The sequence below is a fragment of the Monomorium pharaonis genome, chromosome 4 (assembly GCF_013373865.1).
Source record: "Monomorium pharaonis isolate MP-MQ-018 chromosome 4, ASM1337386v2, whole genome shotgun sequence".
Classification (NCBI taxonomy): domain Eukaryota; kingdom Metazoa; phylum Arthropoda; class Insecta; order Hymenoptera; family Formicidae; genus Monomorium; species Monomorium pharaonis.
This window is the reverse complement of record NC_050470.1, coordinates 24,065,474-24,093,367: the sequence shown is the minus strand read 5'-3', so window position 1 is coordinate 24,093,367 and position 27,894 is coordinate 24,065,474. Positions and strand designations below refer to the sequence as shown.

The 27,894-nt window shown below is 44.3% G+C and overlaps 1 protein-coding gene and 2 long non-coding RNA genes across 5 annotated transcripts in view; 2 read left to right on the top strand and 1 right to left on the bottom strand.

Annotated features, from left to right (window-relative positions):
- LOC118645106 overlaps positions 1 to 27,894 on the top strand; it is a 392,389-nt gene that overhangs the window by 264,502 nt on the left and 99,993 nt on the right. The window contains exon 5 of one of the 3 annotated variants that reach the window (XM_036285535.1): positions 136 to 2,260. The exons of the other annotated variants lie outside the window; for them this stretch is intronic. Coding sequence (XP_036141428.1) covers positions 136 to 197 — 62 coding nt within the window. The 3' untranslated portion in view covers positions 198 to 2,260. Of the gene's footprint in view, positions 1 to 135; positions 2,261 to 27,894 lie in introns of those variants that run through there. 3 annotated transcript variants of the gene reach the window in all.
- On the top strand, positions 203 to 17,136 carry LOC114253920. Its single transcript, XR_003625341.2, has 2 exons — positions 203 to 298; positions 6,969 to 17,136. It is a non-coding gene; the product is annotated as an uncharacterized LOC114253920 (long non-coding RNA).
- On the bottom strand, positions 15,364 to 27,825 carry LOC114253919. The gene is made up of 2 exons (XR_004962856.1): positions 26,857 to 27,825; positions 15,364 to 15,816 (listed from the first exon to the last, which is right to left on the bottom strand). It is a non-coding gene; the product is annotated as an uncharacterized LOC114253919 (long non-coding RNA).

Here is a 27,894-nt window from a genome sequence, read left to right as displayed (position 1 = left end):
CGATAAAGAATTCGTTTTTATTGTTTAAATGGTGAGACTGGTATTACCAATATAATATATATTATCAATATAATTTACAACCAATAGTTTTTCGATTAAAATGAAAATTAGTTAACGTTGTTTAATTTTATGCAGATGTTTTAAAGAAAAGGTGTGTTCAATGTAAAATGGAGGCTGCATGGACGCTGCTTAACTGAGATCCCATCATTCGCCTCGGGTCGAAGAGTCGATAATTCCTGGCGAAGGTGTCCGTGATGGAGCGAGGCCTCCCTCGCAAGGGAGGATGTCACGAGATAAGGTAGGTGAAATTCCTCCATCACGAAGCACGCAGGTAAAACAGAAGAGTGGCATCACTTGAGAACGATCAGGACGGAAAGCGTGTGTTAAGAGTTAAGAGTAGATGCGCAGGAAGAGATAGAGTGTCGCCGAAGGCGCCCCTTTTCGTACATTAGGTGTTGGTTTAGGCAAGGGTTTCGAGAAATAGATAAATATCCGCCATGAAAAAAACAGGAAGTTCCTCTACGTGGGCGGAATCTCGCTCCTTTTTCGGGATCGATATTTGTGTGTATCTTTTTTACTCTGCCTCTTCATCACGCGTGAATTCACAACTCTTGAGGGTAAGTTCGTATTCCAAATGTGTCGAAGCACACGTCTCAAGGGGAACAACGGCGCACTCGAGCGAGACGTTTCGCAGATACCGTCGGTACCACCTTTTCCGGTTCCTTGGGAAAAAGAACAGAAAAAAAAAGACTCGCGGAATTATCTTAAGTGGAGAAACGCTTTAAGAATATTTTAAGTCGTTACCGGTGGTACTTGAAAGTTTCCGGGCACTCGAGGGCTGCGAAGCCATTATCGATTTGACGCACTCTACAAGACTCATCTGTGCATCTGTGATTTGTCACCAACATCGTGAGGCACGCGATTTTTATAGAGAGCGACTAGATTCTTAGTAGTTTATTTTTTGCATATTTATATTAGCAAAAATCTTATCAAGTTTTATGGCCTATAGTCTATTTCATCTCAAAATTTTATTTCATTTTCCTTGAAATATTGGAGGAGGTCCAACAGGATGCGCATGAAATCTTTCCGGGTGTCAAGTGACTGACCGAGATGCACAAAAAATACTGACCTTTTTTTTGAGACCCATCAGTGCCATTTATTATAACGTTGCCAGCAGGAAGTAAGTAAAGTAGCACCGGAGGAAATAAGCGGACTAAGTAGATACGAATAGTTTGATTGATGAAAAGCAATTCGATCACTCTGTGCATCTAGCAAAAAATTGTTAAGAGAGATTAAATTGGTTCTCTAAAATTGTCGTGGAAGTCGTCAATCTGTCTGTCGCGAAATGAATGACGAGCTTACGGCGGAGGATATGAAATATGCAAGATTACACCTTACACTTCACATGTCCTTCGTCCAATGAATTTTATCTTACCTGTTATACAATTTGTTAATCAAATAGTACACATATACTAGTCATAAAAAAAATTTTTTAACTATAATATTTGATATAGAACTGTAGCTTTGAAAGAAAACTTTATGTTGTTCATATAGTTTGGAATAAAAATTGAAACAAAGATAGACATTCGGCATAATAACACATTAATAACAATTATTCACACTCGATGACAATTCGCTTTTGCACTTCGTTTACAATGTCTATCTACACCTAATAAAAGATTCTTACACCGAATTCTTAAGCCATCAAGTCAGAATTATGTGTATAATTCAAGGAATGTAAATAAAGTTTTGAAAAAGAGGCTACAGAAAACTTAAAACTTTCACTAATATATTTGCAAAAAATGTATCATCTTTTATTTCTTTAATTTATTATTCTTAAAGAATGATCCAACAAGTCGGAGTTGTGATTTACGTTCTCTTCGAAAAAAAAGAACCCTCCTAATTTGAACTGGTTGTGTCTACATTCTTTCGCTCTCGTTCGGCCGTAAAATCCTGGTACATCTTATCAGCTAACAATGCTATTGGAAAACACTAACAATAAAATATTCAAACAGAATCGCCTGCCGTACAGTTGACATAGTTTAAATGTCTTGTTGATGCTGATCTTAAAGTCATAAACTTCACTATTTAAATCACGGACATTTTTGCGTAAAAGAAATCAATTATTTGTTGCTTATAATCGATCGATTACCACAAGCATTTCTAACAAGAAAGATCTAATAAGCAATTTTTCTAAATTACAAAATCATTTTGTTCTTGTTTTACCAATTTATATAATTATTTACCATATATTAATTTTCTGTATGCAGGCATACATACACAATTTTATATATTGTTAAAAAAAATTTAAATCGATCAAGATTTTTATTTTGCAACGTGCATTGCAGAGATATTGGATGTGTGATGTATTAGGACAAAGAGGAGCGACGCTGTTCTTTCGAGACACCGTGAACCGTGCTAACTACCAGGACGAGCAGACACCATTGTCATTAGTTTTCGCATTTCGCACATTTTGCATAGTGTCAGCACGCGTGGTGTCTCCTTCTTCACCTGTCCCCAATTAAAATCCCGGCGAAACGCCGTAATTTACGTCGAGGTACTGGCTAATAAATTGACTACACATTCGCGAGTTGTAGCGAACGATTTGTAAAACGAGCGTATTGCATCAGGCGCGCGGGATATCTCGTACATACGGGACCCGATATGATTATCGGGCCCGAATTTAACGAGCGCGACGGCGAGATGGGGTCTCACTCCCGGTGGGTTTTCGAAGCCTGTCTAAGTGATCTCGGGACGAGCAGATAGGGAAATGGGGGAATAAAGAGCGCGCGGATAATCGCGGCACTTAGTACCGTTCTCCCGATCACGGGATCGGCCCTGACGGGAGTGCGGGCAGGTGGAGCCGAAATCTCACGAAAAATCCCGAGACCGTAAAGATAGACTGTTATCGTGTCTCCTGGGCGAGCATTCGTCCCCTGAGTGGCGTTTATCTCGTGGGTCTCGGTAATGCCTGTAACTTAACACTGTCCCCAGGAGAGAGACTGATAGCGCGACGCCGCGCCCGACCGGACCCTCTCTCGCGGGGTGTAGCCCCTCGGCTTCTTTTTCTTCGGGTAACCGACCGAGGGAAGTTCGGGGAATCGTGGATCGTGGACGTAACGGATACCTCAGGAATCCGCGCATATGCTGCTCACGAGTGCGGCGCGTCCACTCAAATTTAAATGTGCCGGCCCGGCGAGTATTCGGGGAGACAGGTCACGTTCGAGGAGGATCCCCCTTTTTTTTCGAGTACGCCTCTGCTTGAATTTGAAACGGTTGCGTGTCGTTAAATAGGCAGAAAACAACGTTACGATATCGGTCACGGCGCGTGGAGAGCGTCGGCTTAGAGCTCTCCTCAAAGAAATGTATTTTGAATGAAAATAGAGCGGTGACCGCGGCGTGAGAAGGAGAGAGCATCACCCTTTTTTTTTTGCTGGAAACGAGCTTAGAAACGAACTGTTTTCGTCTAAGAAAGTGAATTTGGAATTTTAGCATACTGCCTTTTGTGCATCGCCGAGAGAACCGCGCTTGTGTGGCATATATTGATGTGCTAAGTCTTATGTTTTATATTCATGCGCGAGAATAATATCCTCTGAAGAAAAGAAATCTATTTAGGTCGAATTTAGGTCGACGTTAAGCATCACGAGAGCCATTTGCTATTCTAAAAGGAGCTCTTGGGAGAGGGACTAGGGACAAAAGTTCATGTTTTAAATTTCGCGGTGCATCTTTTGGATGTGTTTCGTGCGAGACCAGAATGAGAGTTGAAAGGGAGAGAGGCTCGTGCTCGAGCCTTCCGGCAGATATTCGTTTCGAACGTCTTGTTGGAGACGTCAAAAGAAGTGCAGATGTTGTACATGCATTCTTCAGTGACGCACTGCGCCCGGTTCTTCTCGTTAAGACAAAAGGGCGATGGTGCAATGCCGAGTCTTCTTTCTCGTGCGGGCAGCGCATATATATACGTTTTATGTGTCGCTATATGCAACACATGTTGCCCATTGGATGTCCATCTGTCGTTGACAATAGCCTTCTCGCTGACAGTACAGGAGGCGAGCCAACCGGCGCTCCTTATACGGCACTCCACCGTAAGTAAGTTCGCGTATAATAAATGAAAGTCCCTCGCATGCAAATCAAGCGTTGTGGTCGATTACGGAAATTTGATTTTGACGAGATCTTAACTCACCACACTAAATTGTCTTGTCTCTCTCTCTCTCTCTCTCTTTTCCCCCCATTTGTTTTTTTCGATACCATTTTGTTTTACCTGAAGGATTAACTATCCATACGCACGATAATTGCATTTTCATTTCTCCATTGTTTGAAACTTGCGCGTCAACATCTGTGAAGATTAAACGCCATTCGGCAACCGTGGTCGGTGGAATCGATGCTTTCTAATGACGGAAGCGGAATTGTGAATCCCCGATGTGCAGCCGCCTCTCGTAATTGCGGCGATATTTAACGGGATGCCGCTAAGTAATGGCTCCTTTAGAAAAAGTCGACGATGCAATAATTTACGAATTACAAATTCAACGCGAAGCCGAACAGAGAGAGAAAGAGAGAGACCGAATCTCTGTCTCATAAGCCACGATATTTCAACGGAGAAGACGTCGGCTCCGGGGTATCACATCACCCTGCGTGAATAAATCGCCGTCGGGAAGATCTTTCATCAACTTTAATTCTCTCGATTCTTTCCGACAGTCCGAGCTCGCCCGCAGAAATGATATCTTGCGTGATTAAGCTTCTCGCGTCGGAGTTTTTTCTTCAAAGACAATAAACATACCGTGATTGTACAGAAATATATTCGTACTTTTTTTTCAACAATATAATGAGTTTTACAAAAATATAACTTAATTATGTAGGAAATTTATTTTTACAATTAAAAATATTAACATTTTAGAATTAAATAACGAAAAATAATTAAAAAATACACATTTTTTAATTAGAAATCTTATATACTTATTTTATATAACTTAATTTAACAAAGTTAATTATAAAAAAAGAAAATTAATATTGCAGTTAGTTCACAGTTATATTGTATAATTATATTGTGCTGTGATAAATATATAAAGTTTAACAATCTGTAACTTAGAATAATTTGGCGATTAATCCTCAGATCATTGGGTTGCCTCACCTTTGAAAAATATTAGACGTTTCCTTTTTATGAGATTAGGCTGTGAAGGCTCACGGATCCAAAAGTCTTTGTTAATTTTCGGAGCTGCGATAAACCATTCTAGGGAAGAGCTCAAGTTTTGTTGAACTTCGATGGCATCATCCTCGCAGCCACGCGCAGGGATTTCGAGGTGTAAATTTCATCTATCTGATCCGTAAAATCTCTCCGTTTTCTCTCGGTATTTTGTCGTCGCGTGCACGACTCCTGCGGACATGTAAAAGAATTGTCGTTTAAAAATACAGTATAGACATACGAATTTTAGGACAAAATATTTTCCACAATGCAATTTATATGTTTAAACCTGCTTCTTCCGCCAAAGAATGTATCATACTGAGCATCGTAATATACATCATACTATTTTATCTTTCATGCGAGGTATAAGCCTCATGCCCAAATATATATATTTTAGATTTAATAATTTTTAACATGTGCCTCCATATTAAATTCCCTAAAGATCAATTATGAATTAATAAGAGAGAGATAGAGAGAAAAAATATTTGTTCATGTTAAAAACTGAAGAATTACAGGGATTCCGAGGCATTATATAATTAAATATCACGAAGTAGTTTAAGTACTGCGTTCGGAAACGACAAGAGAGGTGCGCAATGTTACGCTTAATGCAAAGATACGCGGGGGGACGCTCGCGCGCTCCCGCACGCACAATGTAACGATGCAAATTGCGGACGGCCCGGGACAAAAGTGTTTGCTCGCGCGATTTGCGGTCGGCGCGGCTCCCGAGGCAGCGGATTTCAATTACGAGTCTTCAGTGACTGACGGACGCTCTCTCGCGCGCGCGCTCTTCTCTTGACCCGGCCGGTAGCTCATTCAAAATTCGGTAGCTGCCGGTGAGCGCTTCCCGGTAATGAAACATTCGCAGCGCACCGCAAATTGCCCCACGCTTCGCCATGCAAGGGCCCAAGTGCTTCCGACCGTCCGCTTACATCTCTCTTTCCTTTCTGCCCACGTTCAACCCTCCCTCTTCTTTCCCCCCTCTACGTCCACCCGCAGTTACCTTTTCACTTTTTCGCTCTCTCTTTCTCTTTGCGCTGCCCGGTGAGAGCGTATCTTTGACACGTACGCTCCGGCACTTCGCGGCTACTGCAATCCCGCGTGCAATTATTGGTTCTCGCTGCTGCAAAATTTGTTCGCGATGAGAGAGGAACCGGGCTCAAACTCGTCGTTTTTTTTGTTTTTTTTTTTTGTATACATACCTTACAAACCGTAGTCGCGAGTCTAAGGAAGCGATGTAGAAAAATATTGCAACTTTTCACGATAGATGCTTTGTTGCTTTGATATGTCGCCATTCTTGTAAACTTTTACAGAGGATATAAATTGCACAAAGGATTCTTTGTGCGATTTGGAATGTCGCGACCGAACGATGCCGTGAACGTACCTCGTCAAAGAGATTTTTCAGCTAGCATACGTGCTGTCTTGGACGCTTCGAAATTTATTTTTAACTACGTTCACGGCTACAGAAAGAAAAAAAATTTTGGGGGAAAAAAAAAGAAAAAGGGAAAACATGGTCCCGCATCGTGGCTTAATGTGCCGTAAAATAATATTGCCGTGGAAATCCGTGTTTGTCTACAATTTAGGACTTTGTTTCATGGGTCTGTAAATTCGGCGCGTCTGACATTTCGCGTACCGCGTGTGTCACCGCGTGGAAATTCAATTCTTAATTAACCCATCGCGAGACGGTGGCATAAATCCGCGCGAATTTAGTGTTCCCGGCTGATCGTAACTTACGGCGCTCGGCAACTTTAAAAATCTCGCGGAACGAGTTAATAACTACCGCGCATGGTTTCAGGTCGTCGACTCGCGACTGGGTGGAACCGAGGGACCACTTTCAGCGGGCGATAACGACGAAATCACGAGCGTGATTCTCGTTTACGCGCGGGGTCCCTTTACTGGATCGACTAACGTTCCCATGGGAGAGCGTGGTAGTTGTAACCCAGCGACACGCCAGGTCTCCCCGCAAGACCAGGTGTAACGCTGGAACGGCATTCCATGTTGCAACTGATGCGCGGCGCCGGTGCAACGATCGTTGCACACGACCCCCGCGAGAGCGAGAGGCACGATAACGCGAAGCTGAAAGTTTCGAAAGGTATGGTGCAGTGCACATTCGTGTCAGCGGAATTGCTGATAAGCTCTTTTAAACTTGAAATTACTTTTAGAATTTGTTATGAAATTAAAACTTTATAATAAACATTCATTAAACACATATTTTTTTAAGTTAAATTTTTTTACGAATTAAAACAATTTTTATAGCGGGCAATATTGCTAATTTCTAAGAGAATTCTAAAAATATCCATCTTTTTTTTCACATGGCCTGCGGTTGAATTGACGTTGCTTTAGTCGTCCATAAATTTATTATCGTCGGAGCTTACTGGTCGACTTCCTTCTTGTTCCTCTCGATGAGTTAATAAACGAAGCGGCATCCGTGGCTTAGCACGATCGATGCGTCATCGGCCGTTAAGTGCGATTAATCGTGAGCGTGATCAGGCGTGCTCGATCGTCTGGTTCAGACCTCGAACTGGGTCTCTCTTCGAGATTCACAACATTTCTTGTACGCGACGAACGCAGCGTTAGAAGCCTTTTATATACCTAGTTTTAAAACTGATAATGCGCGTTCTTCAGTGACGAAGAAATGGAATATTAAGAATTATGATCAGAAAAAGTCACAAACTAATTTCGGTATCTGGATTATCAAAAGTTTTTGAGAAACATATAATGTCGATCACTGAAAGAGCGGTACACGCAAAGTTTTATGAGTGACGCACATTTTAATATAAAAAGAATGACGCGACTTTTATCTACATTTCTTGAAATCGTCACGTATTTCGAAATTCAAGTTAGATTAATTCAAAGGAAATTAAGACTTTCGGTACAATAAAATGCAAAATTGCTTGTAAGAAAGTAGTAAATAAATTTTTAATAAATTTTTGTCAATTAAAAGAATACGGGACAGGCATTGGCAAAGCAAAATTACGACGAAATTCCACAAAGAAAGGTTTTGCATATCGGGAACTGCTTGCATGTATAATTTCTATTGAATTGCTAATTTCCACGTTGGGGCAAATGATACTCGCCACTCTTCGGTATCGAGAGAAAACGCATCAAGAAGGCAATACCGCGGTATCTGCCTCGAAAGAGCATTCCGCCATAACACAAGTTTAATTGGGCTCCGGTCCTTCGCTGAGGAATCAACGTTGGGACCCGCGCGAAAGGTCCAACGAGGGGATTCCAGGATGCTCTCGGAGGATACAATGTCGTTGTTACCACCTGGACCATCTTCGTCCAGCCGGCGGGATAATTGCGCGATGACATATCTGCGCTTTTTATTAGCGACGGCCACACGTGGATCGCGAGAATCTCTTCGTCGGTTGGCAATTAGACGAACGGAAGTACAGAAGTATGCGAGCGTCGTAAAGCGGAGCGGCCCCTGGCACAAATCGGCCCACCGGGACTCGGACGGGCGGGGGCATTCGTCAAATAATTGACAAATGGATTTAATTGCTGGTCAGATTTCTTGCTTCGCTACCGTCAAACGCACGTGAACGCGATGAGATACTCGCGGCGCTAATTGCTAGATAATTTAACGTCGCGGGTTGTTTTGATACGGCCCCGGCCTTAATAGCTTGACAGTGGATTCATTTCGTTGTTGGCACACACGAGAGTCACTCTTAAAAATCGCCGTGTCGTGTTCTTCGATTTTTTAAGGAAACTTTTTGTGGTCCGTAAACGTTGTTTTATATATCGCATCCGAGGAAGACACTTTGAAATATAACGGAGTTATGTTTACCTGGAGGTTATATATTACTTTTACGTTCTTGGATTTCTTTTTTGCGCGTGTATCGTTAGCTTATTTGTCCAAGTACGTTCCGTAGCCGATTGATTAAACTGGGACGACCGAGGGGCTCGCCATTGCTTTATTATGCACAGGTCGAGCGTCGTTCGATTCGTTATCTCGGTATCCGCGGCTAATTTACTCTGACAAATACGGATCGTTCGTTTGTCCAGGATACAGCTGCGCGCTCATGCAGGCCCCACATCCATGCCCGCCGCGATCCACTTTAATAAAGCGCACCGATTACTCACCCGGATGTTTTAGACCGGATGGACAGCTCGGATATTAGCCCTCCAGTATTATCGTGGGGGTCAACGCTGACGGCGGTGCAAGAAAGCTGCGCCTACGTGCGGCGGAAAGTGGTGCATTCAAATGTTGCAAATCTCTTCATTTTGACGTGTGTGCATTAAGAATTTCTATTAACTCTTTCATTAACCCTGCGTATTACCTTGTTTATCTTTGCTCGTAAAAAAAGACTGTTTCGTAAATTCAGAAGAGTAAAATAAAGAATAAGAAACTTTCGAATTTAAATATTCATATGGCATTACGTATTCGAGAGAAGACCCTATTCTTAAGTTCGAGACGGAATTGTTTGGCCCCGATCGAAATTCAATAAAATTCGAAAGCTGCTATAGGTTCGGAGATCGTTTCATAACGTTTCTAAGAGAGCCATTCGTGTATCGAGTTTCGGTCGCTGATTTAAATTTCAGTTGTGCCACTACTACGCGGGAAGGGCCCTCGAATCATTAGGATCTCCATAAACGGCGGACGGCCTAACGAAGCTTCCTTAAAATACGCGACGTACGAGCGGTAACGCCGCAGCACCGCAGAAAGAAGAAAGGAAGGAAGAAAGAAGGAAAGGAGGAAGATCGAGGCCGAAAGTACATCTGCCGCCTACCCTATAAACGCACTTGTAAATCAAGACACGCGCGCAACCGCGAACCGCTTCGCTGGTGAGGCAGAGGCCTATTGAGTCTTTGAATTATTAATACGAGCTTGCTTACTGGTCCAATCAAGTCCTCCCACCTGGCCACCTGGTCACTCCTTGGTCGATGTTCTTTTAGCGATATACCATATTTGAAAGCGCGCTGCTCGGATGATCCTCGACACGATTAAGCTCTTCGGCGTCTCTTAAGGAGACGGCGAAAAGGAAAGAAGAAAAATTCAAAGCGCGCCGACGAGAGCTTCGTTCTCAGCGGAGAAGAAAGAGCTTCGGTGTAATCCATCACTCTACGTGTGGTAATACGTAGGGATGCGCCTCGGCGAACGATGCGCGATTTTATTTTCCAGTGTTGAAGGGATGTCTATTGGGCGAAATGGGCAGGTCGCCGAAAGATTCTCGAAAAAGTTGTTCCACTTGACAGTCATTCGTTCTTTTTTTTTTTTTTTTTTTAACGAACGGTTCTGTTTTCTATTTTTTATTGTTCATTCCGTCCTTACATCTTAAACAGGCGGATGCATCCGGGGAGATCAGCTATGTTTATTGCATGCCGATTCGTTAAGCGTTTCTCGCACACCCGTCGGCTACCGTGCTCGTAACCATCGACGAGAGACCATGCGTGAACGTACGTCTCCCATGCGCGGGAGAACCCATGCCCGTGGCAGTGGGAGAACTTTATGGAATGGTATGGGAGGGCGTCGGGTCGGCGCGTGGGCGGCCGCAGGCAGGACGCACGTCTGAAAGCTGGAGAGAGATAGTCCGCGTGGTATGCCACGAGGCCGAGGCTCGAGAGGGGAACACACGGGGGGGGGGGGGCAGAAAACGAAAAGAAAGGCGGGAGGAACGACGGAAAGAGATAGGAGGAAGGAGAGATGGCAAGAAAGAGGGAACGAGTCGTGGAATAAGGAAGAACGATCCTTCTATGTATCCACGTATGGCAAAGGGATACCGTAGGAGGAAGGGGGACCGAGAGAACGAGGATAGACAGAAAGTACCGGGCACAAGAGCCTCGATCCACGGCCGGTTAGGAATAAAAGGAGTTTTATATGACGCCGTGGTTTATGGCCGTGGGTTTTATCTGATCGCATTGCCACCGGTGCGGATTTCGCAATAAATTAGACCGAGGTGTAATTAAAAGGGCACCAGTTGCCATCGTCCCGCGCGACCGTCGTGTAGCCCACTACCGAATGGAGAGGGTCTCCGTCCTTGGGAATCTCTTCTTGGGCTTCTTTCGACAGTCGGGAGTACAACGAGCCACGATAGAGTGTCTTGTTAATAATTACGCAATCAACGCGGATGTTCGAGCAGACGGAGCGATCGAACGATTGCATTATTTGAGGAGTGTAGTAAAATTCTTCCAATATAAAAACACGCGTGTTGTAATCTATTTTTTTTGCGGGAAGTATATCATTGTGAATAAGTAAAGAAACTTTAAACTGGCATTTTGTATAATAAGAATTTTTAATTAAAATTTATTAATTAAAAACTCTTATTCCAAATGTGAGTTAGAGTTAATTCGTTTACTCAACTGCAACATAATATGTCAGAAATTATAAGGGACGTTAAGAAATCAAGGAAACGGACGCTAAAACAACGATTAATTGATTAGAAGCTTTGGCTCTTTAAGGTTTAATTGCCATTAAGCGGATTGAAAGTTCCATCTGCGTGCATCATATGCGATATCGTTCAGCCGGGAATGTGTAATTCAGGGATTTGATGAGTGACCGGCGCGTGATGAGCGATGCGATCCAGCGACGACTAATTTGTCCGTTCGGCAAATTGAAATTACACGTTGCTCTCACGGCGCGCCGCGCCGTTTCTCTCGCACGACCGCTGAATTATTATCGCGGTACAATGCTTATTCCCGAAAGGGAACGATGAGCGATTCGGGCGTTGGTAAGGATAATGCCGTGTGTTTCTGACTTTCTCCGCTTTCTGATCCCCGTACCGCATTTTCGCGAGCGTCATTAATTTTCAGATATACCGTATATTTTAACAGCGAAATCATGGACTGATTATTATTATGAGCGTCGCGAGCGACAGCCACGTGAGTTTAATTATTACTTTTGAACATTCGCGTGCTCTCTCTCGAGGAACTTTTACGTCGCAAATCATGCAGCTTCCTTTCATGAGAATCATTTTTTATGAGAATTGAATCTCACGAAAACAATGTTAATGCTAGAACCTTATTCACATATACTCGCGGACACGTGCCGCATTCGCGATAATCGAAGAACAGCGTGGAACTGGTAATGGACGCAATCGTGATAGAAAGAAATATGTTCAGAAGCGTTTTGCGGGCAAACTTGTTCGTGACCGAGGTAACAATCGCGAGGGGTTTTTCATAAACCGCGATTTATTTTACGATCGTATCTGTCAATATGTTTTTCTTTGAGTTACCGTCGCTGCTGCGCGAGTGAGTATGCTTCCGCTTTATCCACCGTCGTGGAATCGTGACCGCAAAATAAATCTAAAGGCGCCTCAGGATTGCCTTGGTCTCTCTCTCTCTCTCTCTTTCTCTTTTTCTTCTTCGGTTCATCCTCGCATTCTCACGGACCTACCCGCGGCCTCCCCGTTTCATTCCGCGGTCTCCGTGGAATTTTTACCAATTTCTGTCCTCCGACGTTCCACGCTCATCTTTCCTAAAATTCCCCGAGGATCCCGACGATTCTTCTTCCTTATTTCTCCACCATACCTTTATTGTGTTTTTACGAGATTGCGTCTACCATATCCCTCTCTTTCTTTCTTCCGTTTCCTTTCACAGTTCCTTCATCTCTTATTTTCTTCCTCCGTCCGCGATCGTCCTCCTGCCACCCGCCTGGCCTTTATTACCGCCTCCTCCGTGCCTGGTTTCTTCGCGGATCTATTCGTCTCTCGTGGTCTTTCTCTTTCTCTGTCCTCTCGCTCTCTTCTCTCGCGTCTTCTTTCTCTCCCCCTTCGCCAACCCGGTGATCTCCGACGATTTCTCCGAGCGACCTCCTCCCCCTACGCCCCCGTCCCAGGATCCCGACGAGAGATAACCCTTATAAACTGGAGCATTAGTAAGGCGCGGAGCAGCTCCATGAGAGGGTATCTGCGAATCTACACGTTGCGAGGGGGGGGGGGCGCAAAAGGCGTGCCACAATAAGGCCCGGTATATAAACCATATCTGCATCGAGCTGGCCCTCCGCCGCAGAGCAGCGAATGTCGGACCACCACAATGTATATCGCACGGTCATACAGACGAGAGCACAGCATCGCCAACCGGCCGAGTAACGTTCGAGTATATCTTCCTTCGAGCATCTTACTTATGCCCCAACCGGGAGGGCTCGCACAAAAATCGACGTAATTATCGGGCTCGCGCTTCCTCGGGGAAATTAAGCGCGAGGATCGTGCTGCATTAAGGCAGCGATAATGCCGATGAGATCGTGATAATTAATTAATTCCGCGCGATATACGATGCAGCAGCATTAACATCAATGAAATATCTTTTTACTCTCTATTGCTAATTTATTTTCATTGTAGGCGCTGATGGATTCAATGTTCATATAATTTGTCTCAGGTTCGATAAAATATGGGAGACATAATAGTGTTGACTGTTCCATTATTATTTAATACATTATATTAAAATTTCGGGAATGAGTTCGTGTTTATAGCGCCGCGACGAAAGCGGGATCTCATGGAAGGAATGTGAGGACGTTCGCGATTAAGTTGTATCAAATTCGCGATTGAGCACCTCATGCATCGCGAATTTCACCGGTCGTAAATGTCCGGCTCGTAGTGTTTCCCATAATCTACAAGGGTGAGAGGTAAGGGACCGGCGAGAGAAACGAGGATCGATTATGGCTATCTTCAACGAAGAGAGAGCGAAAGAGAGAGACGAGCAGAATCAGACAGAAAAATAGCCGTGAGAGGAGGAAGCACGAGACGCACGATTAAAAAAAAATACGAGGGAGACACGCGTGTGGTGGGAGGATAAAAAGTGCAAAGCGTAAGAGTCGGAGATGGCCGATGTCCGAATGAGCAAGAGGGAAGGAATCATGTGATGGAATAAAAAGTGCGAAGTGAGAGAAAGAAGGGAATGATGAAGAGGGGTGGAAGGGAATGAGAGAGGGAGCGAGAGGGACAGCTGGCAAATTCCTGGCTTGTGGTCGTCGGTCCTCAACGCGCAGGAGGGTATCCAGGTGTGTGCGAAGGTGACGCTCTACAATAACTCCTTCGGCTTTATGCTGTGGGTGGTTTATAGTTTATGCGTTTCGCGGGACAATCACGAGGCCGCGAACGATCCGGGCTCTTATTTCTACTGCTCTCCCGTCCTGCTCGAAAAACAACCTCCCTACCTGTTGTTTACGACAAATTCGAGACGTCATTGTGCCGACGATACGTGGTCGCGCGCTCATACAGCGCATTCGCGACTTTGCATTCTGATGTCCCCGAGATTTAAGATACGCGATGCGACTTCCTCATCTTTTTTACGGAATAATTTTCCATACGAAGTTATCGATATTATCGCGACCTCTCGATGAGTGTCTCAATAAACAGAGATCTTCGATTAAATCTCCATTCTTGATCACCAAAACCCGAACGCGCGCGCGTCCATTACCGGTCCCTTCCCTTTCAAATTACGCAAATGCTGGTTTCGCCGTACATTAAATTTATAATTACACCGAAGCCCGATTTCTCGCGCCCGATTTTCGTGGGATCTAATGAGCCGCTGCGAAAACGCGCCCCCACGCGTACCCTTAATTTTACTCCCTGCATCGATCATAATTACCAGGCGTGATATATGCGGCTCACATCTACCGCAGGCAGGTGTGAGGAGTGCCCCTCGCGCGAGTGATGCAACGCGTACCTCGCGATAAATCAAACTTCGAGAAGCGGCGCGGCCCCCGGATCGATGTCCGAGATTGGCAACGTGCCAATTTTCTCCCGGGAGTGAAAGCAGATTTCGAGAAGGGCCGACTTGCGCACGACGTCCGCAATGATAGGTGTGATAAATGCAATTATTTACGGTCGATTAAGAGCACTTCGACGGGCGTTTGAGCCGCCGCGGGTATCCGAAGCGGCGAGAAAATGCTTCCGATCGAAGCCCCCGATCGGAGGCGGCCGAGTTCACTCGCGTACGAGAGCTCTGTTCGAATTTTAAGCAGATTATCTGCTCATCCACTCGTAACGGCGCGGCATGGCGTGTATTATGAAAGCCAAGCACCGCGGCCGTGCGGCTCGGTCGATATTTTTGCATATTTTAATAAATTGTCATCATAAAGTTCGTTTTCCGATTGAGTTCATGGAATAATGTAACATTTATATCGTGAAAATGAAGCTAAACGGAATATTGAATAAAGTAGACAATAAATTATTCAAAGCAAATGATATGTATGGAACGTTTCCAGTATTACTATCATATTATTGTAACTTAATATACAATCAGAATAATTTTTTTCTTTTTTTATTTTTTCAGTTACGAATGCGAGAGACATGCAAGTTAACAATGCGGTACGCATGCTACCCTCTGTATTAGCCTAGCAAAGATCTCCGATCGTATCGAATCGAAGAGGAGACTATTCACGGAGCTGAGATCCTTTATTTCTTCTCGTGCTCCCGAGATTTCCCCCTTTTCTCCGCTATCCCCCTTTCCACCCCCTCAAGTGTAGCGTCTTCGAATTGATGCATCGCCGTGTACGAGAATATTTCACGTCGCGCGTTTTGTCCCGCGCACGTGAAAAATATTCCACTCGCAACCCACGCACAATGCGTAGAGAAACGTGTGGCGCGAGAGATACAAGAAGAAAGGAAATCTTCGAAATAAATCATGGATCTAGGCAACAGGTGTACGGATTGCTTCACCATTCGAGTTCTTGCGTCCAGCGCGTAGAGTGGGAGATTCATCTGAAACCATCCACATGTATATGTATATAGTTTTTTTTTTCTGAATTACCAAATATGTCGCGCATCGCACCGAGGAAAATGTCCATCAGGAAATAAAATCGTTTTTCTTTCGAACCACGAGAGAGCCACGGATCTTCTCCGTAACCGTTCTGAAAAACTTTGACTTTGACGTATTTCGTATATTTGTATCGTAAAGAATGTCTCTTAGTAAGTGAAAATATCCTCTGTAAAAGGCTCAAACCACATTATTCATGTTATTATTAAGCTGTAGCGTGCGTATTTGTGGCGTATAGTTTGATTAATATGATTATTTATTAATGTAGCTCATGGAGACGGCAAAAAAAGCGGCTCGATGGGGCAAATGAACGTGTTGGGACCGAGATGCGGTTCTAGGACCGGTCAAGAAGGATGGCTTTCCGTGCCGAATAAAATGATATTAATCGTAAGGGCCGGCGGGGGTCGGCGGCTCTCCTCTGTCCTAGTTCACAATAAATAAATCCACAGGTCCCCCGGCCCCTGCGGTGTCCCAATTAATTCGATCTTATTGTAACGCGCGACGCATCCTCGGGGATACGCTCTTTGTGATATCGACTTTGGTCACGGTCCCCGAGTACATTATCATTCGTCGTGCGTGTCCCCCGCCCCGATGAATTTAATTAAGCCGCGAGCAACACGCTCCGGTCGCTCGAACTCGCCCCGTGCACGAGTTCCGAACGCGCGTGGAATGCGCGTGTTGGATAAATAACTTTCAAATTACACGCGTAACCATTACGACGTCGCGCGACGAGGCGGCCCTCTTATCGGGCCCTCCGTACAGCAAAGTCAATTTAACTTCTCCCCGCGACTTCTTGGCCACGCCAAAAAAGTTACACAAGCAGCACCGAAGCGTGCTCAAGACCGCACGAAACAAAATTAATCCCTGCTAGTGTCGTGAACTGTTGTTGGAGCGGCACATGTATACACACACACATATAGCAGCTACAATTCTCATGATAATTAGAAACAACTTTACACGACAAGTCGTCCGTTTGCTACAACTCAAAATAACTAAATTTTTCGTTTAATTCATTAAAATTTGCGATTATTTTTAAGTACGATTTTAGTGTAACAATTTTGATCTATTAATTCAGTAGATAAACATATTAGGTCTTCTATTGAATTCTCATTAGAATTATCTTTTTTGTCGACGGCTAGAAAATAACAATTATTTAGTTATGTCATTATTATACAGCAAATGAGTGATGTATCATAAACGGGGTATTTTTCGTCGTTGTACATAATTATAAACGTTTTAATTATACATTTTTTTTTCCTTAAAAATAATCCTTTTCATAGATTCCATTCTATTTATACCGATCAAATTCCGATTTGAAATGAAGATGAGTCACGTCTAGTTGCATTCAAACGTACGTATAACTTAGAAATCTGAATTAAAGTGCAGGTGCACGGAATTGTCTCGGGCCGCGGGCTACGCGCTGCAGCAACACGCGTATACGCGTTTCGATCGCGATGGAATGTTGATGTAGGATAAATATCCTTGAAATTACACGCGTAATCATTACGACGTCGCCCGAGGTGGAACACGGTAGGCGCTGTCTCGGTGCGCTCTTGGTGATCATTCGTTTTACACGCGCGCAGATTGGATGGGTACGATCGGCATTTGGAGACGAAATCGGGATTGGGCCCGACACGATAGCCCGCGGGGCCCGAGAGACGAGAGCGGCGCGTTGTAAAATCCGACTTTTGTTATCTAGTCAATTTACAACGCTGCAAATTGGTGCGGCTCTGATTGCTTTTTCTTAGGCAGACACCGAAGATAATCTTGGATTTGTAGAAAGATTGATGGATATCATTAAAATAAATCGGGGATAAATCGGTAATGGAAGAGATAAATTTTACTTCAATTATGTACAGTTAATCTTAGATAACTGTATTAAAAATTGTTGCTTAATAATATAGAAAATAGTTTATAGATTATAGATGAAAAATATTATTTTAGGTTTAAGGATTTTATTTATCATTGAGTAATTTTTGCCAATTAACAGATTTGAAATTATACAGGATCTAGTTATTATCTTTCGATAACTCGACTGATTGCTGTTTGGAAATAACAATCCACGTATGAAAAAAGAAATCGATGGAATCGCGAACTGATCGAGATAAAATGATAATTACCGTTACGACCGCCGAGATACACCTTGAATTCGATGAGTGCGCTTAAGACGAAACGAGATCAATCTATGAAAGTGCAGTGTAGGTCAACCACTCGCCGTCGAAGCCCTTATTATAACGTTACGTCGCTATAAATACGGAGCGAAATTATAGCGATGTAACGGCAGGTTATTACGGCGCAAGGGGTTGAGCAAATAATGTGTACTAAATATAAAATCACCGGTAGTTAAACGAGCTCGAAATTACGCACCTTAGCGCCGTTTGAAGAAAACTCGTACGCTTTTGACTCGTGTAGGAAAACGTAGGTACCAGATAGAAAACCACCGATTCGCCGGGCGTAAGCCCCTGTCCGGGGGGAGGAGATAAGGTACGAACAATCTCGTTAGGAACGTCGAGATAAATCAACGGCTCGATGAAACCGTTTATAACGGAGTGAGATCTAACTGGAGTAAACGCATCTCGCCCCTCGTATATTCCGCTAGCCGACGCGGCTATCCTATTATTACGCGGGGCTGCCAGCACTCCCACGCTAAGGGGTAACCTGATCGGGGTTAATCTGACCCTGACCTGCAACACCTGCGCGCGCGCGACCCAACCTAATTCCAACTTTTTCCTCATCCCCCCCCCCGCCCTCCCCCTCTCAGTTGATTTCGCTTCACGTCTCGGGCTGTGTTGTCCCGAGGCGGGAGATAAGAGCGAAAGATAGGAACTTTTTTTTCCTCCCGAGACCACCACTCTAACGAAGACTCGCATCGGGCCATGTTCGATGTCTCGTATATCTTATGCCACGGAAAATACTGATCAATTTCCAACGTCATTAATGTGAAAATAAATGTTTATTCGATGAAATTACAGAACTTGTCTCGAATGATATGGCCGACTCTGTTGTTATTGCAAAAATTAAAAGAACCTATTTGCATTCTTAGGAGATGTAAACATTTCTTTATAATGGATCCACGATGGAGTTTATCGAGGGATATGTTCCTCCTCGTTCCGTCCAGAGTTCGTCTCGTATCAGGACCGTAGATAGATAAGCTTTATAGGGGCGGGTTGAGGACGGGAGAGAGGAGGATCGAAAGGGGGATTCGAGCCTCCGGTATTCCGGGCTAAAGTTGCGGCAGGTACGCGTCCGACGCCCGCGATCATAAATCCTGAACGCCGTCGATGGGGTGGGTAGAGTATCACGGTTTTATAAGGGTACATAAAAAAAAAAAAAAAGGGAAAACGTTATGGGAAATGTCCTATCGGGAGGCGGCGCGGGCAGGTGCGCCGGCCATATAAGGTTAAAAGGCCATATACGAAGACGACTCTCGCTTCGAAGCACGATAAACGCGATGCGCGAGATTCGCTCGTGCCTCGCCCAGCTTCTACATGAGGAGTTATTACGTACGCCTACGCCTCCGGGCACGGCCGCAGGAAACTCGCGACGAGGGCTCGGCGACGACGAGGGGGAGAAGAGGAGTTTTTTGGCGTGCACGCGGAAATTGAACGAGTCGACTAGTTAAGTTGTAAATCTTGAGTGCGCGGTGAATTGCTTCTTAGTTTAAGTCCTTTGGTTATCGGTACGATGGCGTAAAGACAACAAGATGAATCCTTTATTATTTTCCGATATCCGTACGAGTACTTTTGGTATAAACTGCAACGTAAAATTTCATGCATAGTAACACGAAATAGCGTTGTAAAACAAAATATGTATTTTCATTATTGAATCGTTTCTGCGTGTAATTTAATTACATTTTAACAACAAATCTCATATTTGTAATTATAAATCATTTCTGTTGTTATTCATGCAATTATGTGTGTGATATGTATTATACAATTAATTGAGGATTCAGCGTGCGCTAATTAACATCGCCTTTTAACTCGGCGCGATACGCCGGGACGCGCCGTGTCAATATATTCCGACGTTTAATCTTCTCCCAGAGAGAGTGACATTATTAGTCGCAAATGAGCGAGAGACCTCGCGAGGCGAATGGCTACAAATTGACTATGTCTGCCGGTTAAGCGGTCGCCGCTAATTACGACGTATACGTCAATGCGCTTGGTAATTATGCCGGCGTTGCAGTCGTCCGCGGTTCGGCCGATACCGTTTCTTTTTTTCTCCCTTTTCGCGAGAGCGCCGTGACTAATAGCGCAATATCGAAAAATCGTGGGTATCGATCGGGGCCTCATCGCGGGATACACCGAGGCCGAACTCCCACAGGGTGCCGCCGAAGGACGGTCCACCCGCTGATCTGTACCTGTGTTCTTTTAATTGGAACCAGAACCGAATCGCCGATCGGCTGCAGGTGAATCGCAACGATTTGTATCACTGGCAGATCATTACTCATCCGTCCGCGCGCGGGGAATTATAGCGAGTCGCCATTGTAACGAGTAGGAAAGAATCGAATCCGTTCCCCCCACGGGAGGAAGCGAAAAAGTTTTTCTTCGTTATTCTGCCCACACGTGGAAGGAGCGCGTAGTTCTCATTGTGAACTCGGGTTTTGCCGCGGGAGAAATCGCCTCTTCGTCAGCCCTTTTGTTTAATCTACGACTGTTCCACCGGGCGAGAGAGCGAGCGAGCGAGCGAATAAGCTGACTAACGCCAAGATTAATATAATACATCGTTTCGAATTAGCCCTTCGATATAACGAGATTTTGCTCCTCCTTTTTTTTTTTAGCTCTTTTATTACACTTCGCTCGCGCTGCTCCTATTCGTTTACTTTTCGTCGGACGTCACCGCGTCGTTGGACCGCTAACGATCCAGTTAGTGAAACAGCCGTGCCGGGGATATTTCCCTTCTGGCATATCGATTCACGTGGCTCGGGGTTACAGATGTTTCAGCAAGTGTTCGGAGCGGGTTCAGGTGGTGACGGTCGATTGGTTGTTGCACGTGCTGGCCGGAAGCGGAAACGCGTTGTGAGAACGACGAAAGCCACAAGTGGCATGAGACTAACTAAGTCTAATGATGCGCATATAAATGCGGGATGTGTGCGAAGAGAGAGATGACATGTGTAGATAGCGGAAGGATGTGACCGGTGTCGGTGTTAGCATCGAAAACGAACGTTAAAGAAATTATTAGGTGTGATACTTTGTTAAGTTTTGTTATTAACAAAGTAGGGTAAGAAATTCTCGACGCTTCCAGGCGTTCCAGATTCTCCGTACTTTCCTTCCATGGAATCCTCAATTACTTCAATATAAAAGACTTGGAATATCTTACAACGTTTGAGAAATGTTACTCTTGCTACAATCGATATAATTATCTTCGCGAAATAATATTTCTACGGAAAGACTATTATTGTTAATAATAGTTTAACGCTAAATTTCTACTCACAAGAGAATTCTCATGAGATTAAATCTTTTTAATTCTCTCTTTTTCGATTGCAAGATGATGCCGCTTAAATTGCGATAGCGATCACGTTCGCTTTTTGTACTCGTTAATTCCATGATATGTTCGGTGTCGTATTATTACTAATTACTTCTATTAACGTTATTACGTTTTGCTTAATTATTGTTATCTATTTAATAACCGAGGAAATGAAATAAAATATATTTTAGAATAGTTTTTCTTCTCTAATTATAATTAATGTTTTCTGACAAGATGTAAGACAAGACATAACTTTATTCTATTTTTAAAAAAACATTGTTGATCATACGTCAGAAAGATTCTTATCTTATATGCTCCATAAAGAACTTTACAATACGAATTATTTTTTCTATAGTTAAAAATTAACTGCAGGTTAAATATACAGCGCTTATCTCAGAATTAGTCGTTTAGTAAATATTTAAATAGTATGAAAAACCTTTCTACCGTTCACGTGCCATCGGTATCAGTGTATAAAGTCCGTTCGAAACAAAAAAAAAAAGGAGAATCGATGTAAGGTTTTTTTGCCAGATATGCATGGCTATCCGGATTCGGGTCCACTGTACCAATTCGAAGGGTCTGTTGAGAGTTTTAGGCACCTATATCGATACGCACAGGTGCTTTCCTTGGTTATTTTCAGCATTATCTGCACGATTGCATGATCCGAAGCTATTAACCGGTACGTACTCATAAATATTTCTCTTCATGTTTGGCATTCGTTTACGAGCACTTTGCACTCCTAAATTGTTGCATCCCGGGAAAATGCCAATTTTAACTATCTCGAGCGAATGTTTTACACTAATACTAACTTTAATCAATGAATCTAAATCAATTTTTTAATAATCAAATTGCGTCGCGAGTTTTACGAATGACTGTCAGTAGTTAAATAGTTCATATAAGTCACATAAATAACGTTTTTTAAGATTTTTGTAAAAATAACAAAGAAATCTTGGCCATATCTCGGAGACTTCGGCTCATGAAGTTATCTCGTAAGTACCATAAACCTGTAATTCTATTTTAGCCTTCCGCAATATTATGTGCCATTTAACTTTCTCGGATCGCGTTAAAATCGGCGCGTTATCTTAGATCGAGGAGGCCGCATTTTACGGAGGAACGAGATGACGTCGGGGCCCTTTTCGACACTTATTACCATTATTACTTATATACACCGGCGCGGTGTGCATTTAATGGAATTCCGGTCTTTACGATCGCCCGAGGAAATCGTATCCCCGAGTCACTTTACATCCGGCTGTAAAAGCGCGACGGATACGTCCGCGGGAATCTCGCCGCGCGCTGCCGAATAACGAGTAAGTTTTACGCGCAGCTTTAATGACGCCGCTTTCCATTAACAAGTCATAATTGACGTTTTATCGATCGCTATCGCGCATTCGTCGCCGCCTTATCTTACGTGCGAGCGCGGGATCGGTAACGACGCAAAAAAAAAGGCCACGAAAATCTCAGCCGGGACGGGAGAAGTCGATTTAGCACCTTTATTACGGGCAGTAAATAAATAATTAAGATTTTTTTGCGCGGACACGCAAGCGCTATCTGTGCCCTGTTAATAGCTCGCGGCCCCGTGAATGGCGGCGGCTTTATGATTCAGTCGCGAGTTAACCGCGACTGTTAACAGAGGCTCGCAATGAGTACTAACGACGCATAACAGACAGGGCGGTACCGCAACAACCGATGGCTATCGATGTTTCATGCTGAAATTTACGTGCCGCGGTGAACGAGAGTGCTACTTGTCAGATTGTGAGATAAAAGTGTTATTGGCTAACAAGTTTCACCTAATTGTCATAAAAAAAGACCCACTTTTTCAATAATTATTATTGAATAATATCTTAAAATTGGAAAATCAAATAAAGATGGATACAGATATCAAGTTATATTGCCCGTATCGAGGGATCGTTTCTTTCGAAACCCTTTTCCGATATAAGCTCTTTGAAATCGTCGAAGCAGTAAGTTATTACTATGCTTTTCCTATAAGCGAGCCTTCCGCTCGTCGCTCGTGAGCGTAAGCATCCGCCTACGGAACGGAGGAATTTTTCTCAAGGTGCGATCATGTTGTTACCAGGTCGTAATCGCCTCTCGCAAGTGTCAACCACCTGCAGCGGCTGTATTTATCATATCGGCGGTCTTCCGCTAACGCCTCCGCGTGGCAGCCTGCGTTTTGCCAGTCCGCGTACGTCGTCCACGTGCCGCCGTCGGGACCGTCATATCCGCACACGCGTCCGCGCAAGGAAGCAAATCTGAATGGCTAATTATGGGGACAATGATGCGGAACTTGACGGTGACCGGAAGGAGACGGGGAGGGGGGACTCGTTTCGACGACACGCTCGCACGACACTCTCTTCCGCATCGCAATTACGGCGAGCGGATCTTTCCGCTACCGGATGATTGATCGCTGCGCGCAATAATAATAAATGCAAATTTGTTTGATTACCTTTTTTGACAACAGCAAAATTGCGCTTTGTTTTTCATTAGACACGTGGTTGATTATATTTAGTTGCCGCGCGAATTTTTGCTTTCCCGGTCGCAGAGCGGCGAAGTAAGTCGCAGTTGCGGCAGGTTATCGGCACGGAGGGCGAAATGGGAGGATTATACATCTTGCGATTTGAGAATACGCGTTACCACCCTGCAATTCCCCGGGGGTTGTTCCCGAAGGGGATGGCAAGAAAAAGTAGCAGCGAAAGCACGAGACGATAAGAGCCGTCCTCCCGCGTTGTGACGGCTTAATAATCGTACGCGCGGCACACGGGCCGGTTTCAGGTGGCTCTGTGCAAATCCACGTTTTACATGGATGCATAATTACTATCATCGTGCGCTTCGTGGTGCTCCAGTTCTTCGGGCGGCGAGGGTGTGGGAGACCGAGGCGGGCAGCCCCGGATTCCCGCGACCCGGCCCGGGTACGTCAAAAAGCACCGAGACGCGAAAGGAAACCTGCAATCAGCGCGTCAAAAGGCAGAACTTTCTCCCGCCGCGCGTATTATTCGTACGCGTTGTTACCGCTCGCAACGGTCTCGTTATGCGCGTCCGGGGCACGCGGTGCTCTGAGCGAAACGGAAATTTGGAGCACTGCAAGAAGAAGTACTGATTCTCGTTCGGAATTATTGAATTCTTAATGAGGTAGTGATTACGCCAAATAAGATTGAGCCGCACGTACGTACATACAATCACGAGAAACTGATTGTCCGAATTCAGCGTGCGGGATTTTATCGCACGCCGCGCACATTCACCGGTAAACCTTTGATGGAAATGCATCACTGGCAAGAGTATTCACTTTCAAGTTTTTCCTAAAAAATTACAACATTTGTAGTATTATAAAATAAGGCTCTATATTTGTTTACGAAATTATTATGATTTTATGATTGATGCTGTTACGCGTATTATTACGTTGATACATCGTTACGTTTACAATTCGCAAATTGACGACGCACAGAACAAAAAAGAAATAATTACGTCTGAAAATCGAGATGCATTCTGCTTCGGTGTCACGAGACTTTGATGAAAGACAGTGGTTATGCATATTCTCACCGGCACATGCAAATCTGCTTAACGACTACGCTCTCCAAATAAGTGTTACGTTTCGTCTCAACTGTCAATTATTAATAAATTATTAAAAGAGCCGCGAATATCTATTCAAGAGCCTGTTGAGCCGCGTCGGGTCGTCCCCATCAACCGACATGGCGGTTCCCGCGTACGGCGGTGCGGTGATGCCTTTACTTGTCTAGCTGGAGCTTTAAGCTCCCAGGAGCCTGCACATCCTGTAACTCGCTACAGACAGGCTACGTCGCTACGGCGCGATGCGACGTACGGAGGCGCATATATGCATTTATGCATACGTCCGCGGTCCGTTCCACGCATGGATGCAGATGCGGCACGCACAGCCCGGCAGCGCCGTCCGTAATCTTTTTCCCGACACTCGTAATGGACGGAATTGTGAATTCAATTGCTTCTGAATTGGACTCAGTCGCCGGTGCGCCTCGTAAGAGCCGGCCCGACGAATGCGGCTTAAGGCACGTACCAAGCCGTGAAAGGGAGCTGCGTGGCGTAGGTGCATCCGTCAAATGAACGCGCTCGGTAGCCAGCGCGTCGCGCACAAAGACCGTCAGCGGCGGACGCTGCGCAGCGGCACATAAAGATCCAATGAGTAAGTGACGACGTGGATGCCTCTGCAACGCTCGAGAGTGCTCGAGATCGTTCACCGAAGTGGATGCTGGCAGTTAAAGAAAGTTTAAGTGCCAATCGGCGACGGGAAATTGCATCGGGACGTTTATCGGACGATAGGAAGCGATCTCGTTGGGATAAAAAAGAAAAAAAAAACACCATAGAAGATCTCGTTGGTTAGCAGGGCGTTTGGCATTCTGACGGAATAATTTTAAATATATTGTACATTTTAAACGGTAATGGAGACGATCAGTCGATCAGTTCATATTAAATAATCTCAGCAGCTAGTAGCAGCATTAAATGCAAATGAGAAATGTATGATTAATGGAATGACTGATTGTTTAAACAGTTGCTGTTCCTTCGAATTTTTCTCCCCCCCCCCCCCCCCGCATAACAAATGTAGAAACTTACTCGGACGGGCAATCATCGGTCATAAGCCGAAACGTCCGGTTGCAGAACTGCCCGGAGGCGTCTGCTTAAATCAATTTCATTCCGGTAATTTTGCCTCTTCTAGACCAACGCCAACTGGCGTCATTTGCTTCGTGATTGAGTGCGAAAGATTGCAACCGGATTATGCGTGTGCCGACGAGTATGCATGCGCGCGATCAGAGTCCGGAGGTTCTCGTCGGCCGGGGAACGACCGTAAACCATTATTCCGCAGCGTCATGTGGACGGTGCGCGATTCGCAAAAGAACCTTCGAGAGGCTGAAGAGAGAATAATGGATTCGCGAGACTGGGGATAATGGTCGCGTAACGAGCTGCAGAATGAGCAGAAACGCGTAGCTTTTGCCGTGAGCTTTATTTTTTTCCTGTGTATTTTTCCACATCCGACGGGATGAAGTTAATTGAAAAAAAAAAAGATGAATTTACGAACATATTTTTCAGACCTTTTGAGCTCTTCAAAGCGCGTAACGAGAAACTTCGCCAATCATGTTTTCTCATATTTGCGATTTTCTCGACCAAAAAGATTTAATAAAATGAATAATTGCGTAATGCTGAAAAAACGACCTGTTCGAAAGTGTGCTCGAGCTTTTCGAAAGGGAGACGATTGAGGAAAGGATGCAACGTCACGCAGGGTGGACGTGCAACTATAAACCGACACTTTGATAGTCGGTTCTTGTTCTTAAAACTGGCGAGGCGTGTGCCGCCCACCGAGGACGAAAAGGGACATTCCTCGAGGAGAGACTTGGCAGCAGGGTTTCTCACATGTGATATATATGCATTGTATTGAAATAAAAAAGATCTTGAAATTGCTCTGATCTACGCTCCGATGCTAAATCTTTTTTACCAGAGGAAATAACGGACATTGTGAAATTTCGCGTCGTATGGAAATTAAAGAGAGGAGTAACATTTCTTACAATGGTTTGCCTAACGGCTGAGACCCACTGGGTTCCTTCATTCCTTGCAGTCGCGCAGAGGCGCCACGAAGATGTCTTTGAGCGAGTTGTCCTCTTGTCTCCCAACCACTCCCATTTTCAGCTACCGAGTTACTGCCACTCTATCAATCCGGTCTGATACCCGCATCCAGATGCGGAAATGGTCCTGACACTGAATGAGTCCAGAACCAGTCTTATTAAAAAGACGGTTGGTATTTTATATCATTTTATATCAAGGCAACTTTAAGTATATAAATAAACTCTATAATTGATTTTTAAAAAGTAAAGGAAAAAATTTTTTTTAATTAAAAACAGAAATGTATTATATTTATAAAATAAATGTGAAATAATTGCGATATATATCGCACGAGTCTTAATTTTCGAATTTCTTAAAAGGGTCGTTTTCTTTTATTCAAATAAAAGCTATCCGAAAACGTCTCATTTGAATAAGATAAATGAAGACATTTCGGAGACGCAGTGCCAGAACGATGAAGCCGATATCCGAGATTGGAATGAGGATCGCCTATGGTGTCGCCGGGGGCGTCGAACCATACCGATTGATCGCTATCGTTACGAAGACAATGGCCGACATAGGCTTACTCTAACGACGAACGCTTGACTTAGAGATCAAGGATTATCTTGGTAGCATGACGACTAACAAGCATAGGTTGGAGGTAGGCTTGACTATAACCGATGAAAACCGATCCCTCGGCTGCTGCCCACGCTCACGTACGAGCGCGCGTATTTCTCGTTCGCTATTCGACGACAAGATAGGCAAATTGTTACTTTGTCATGCAAATCGTCGCAACGTAGAATGTTAAATTGGAACAAAAAAAATTATATACATTTCCCTTGAAAAGATCAGGGGAGTTTAGGGGTGAACGATCTTAGAACATCATTTAGACAAAGTGCACTTGTTGCACGTTACGCGAAAAAGAAAGAGGCAGGTTAAAGTGAACGCTTTTAGAGAGAAAATTCGTATCCGTATGCAATATAAGTTTTGTGCTCGGGAGCTCGAAA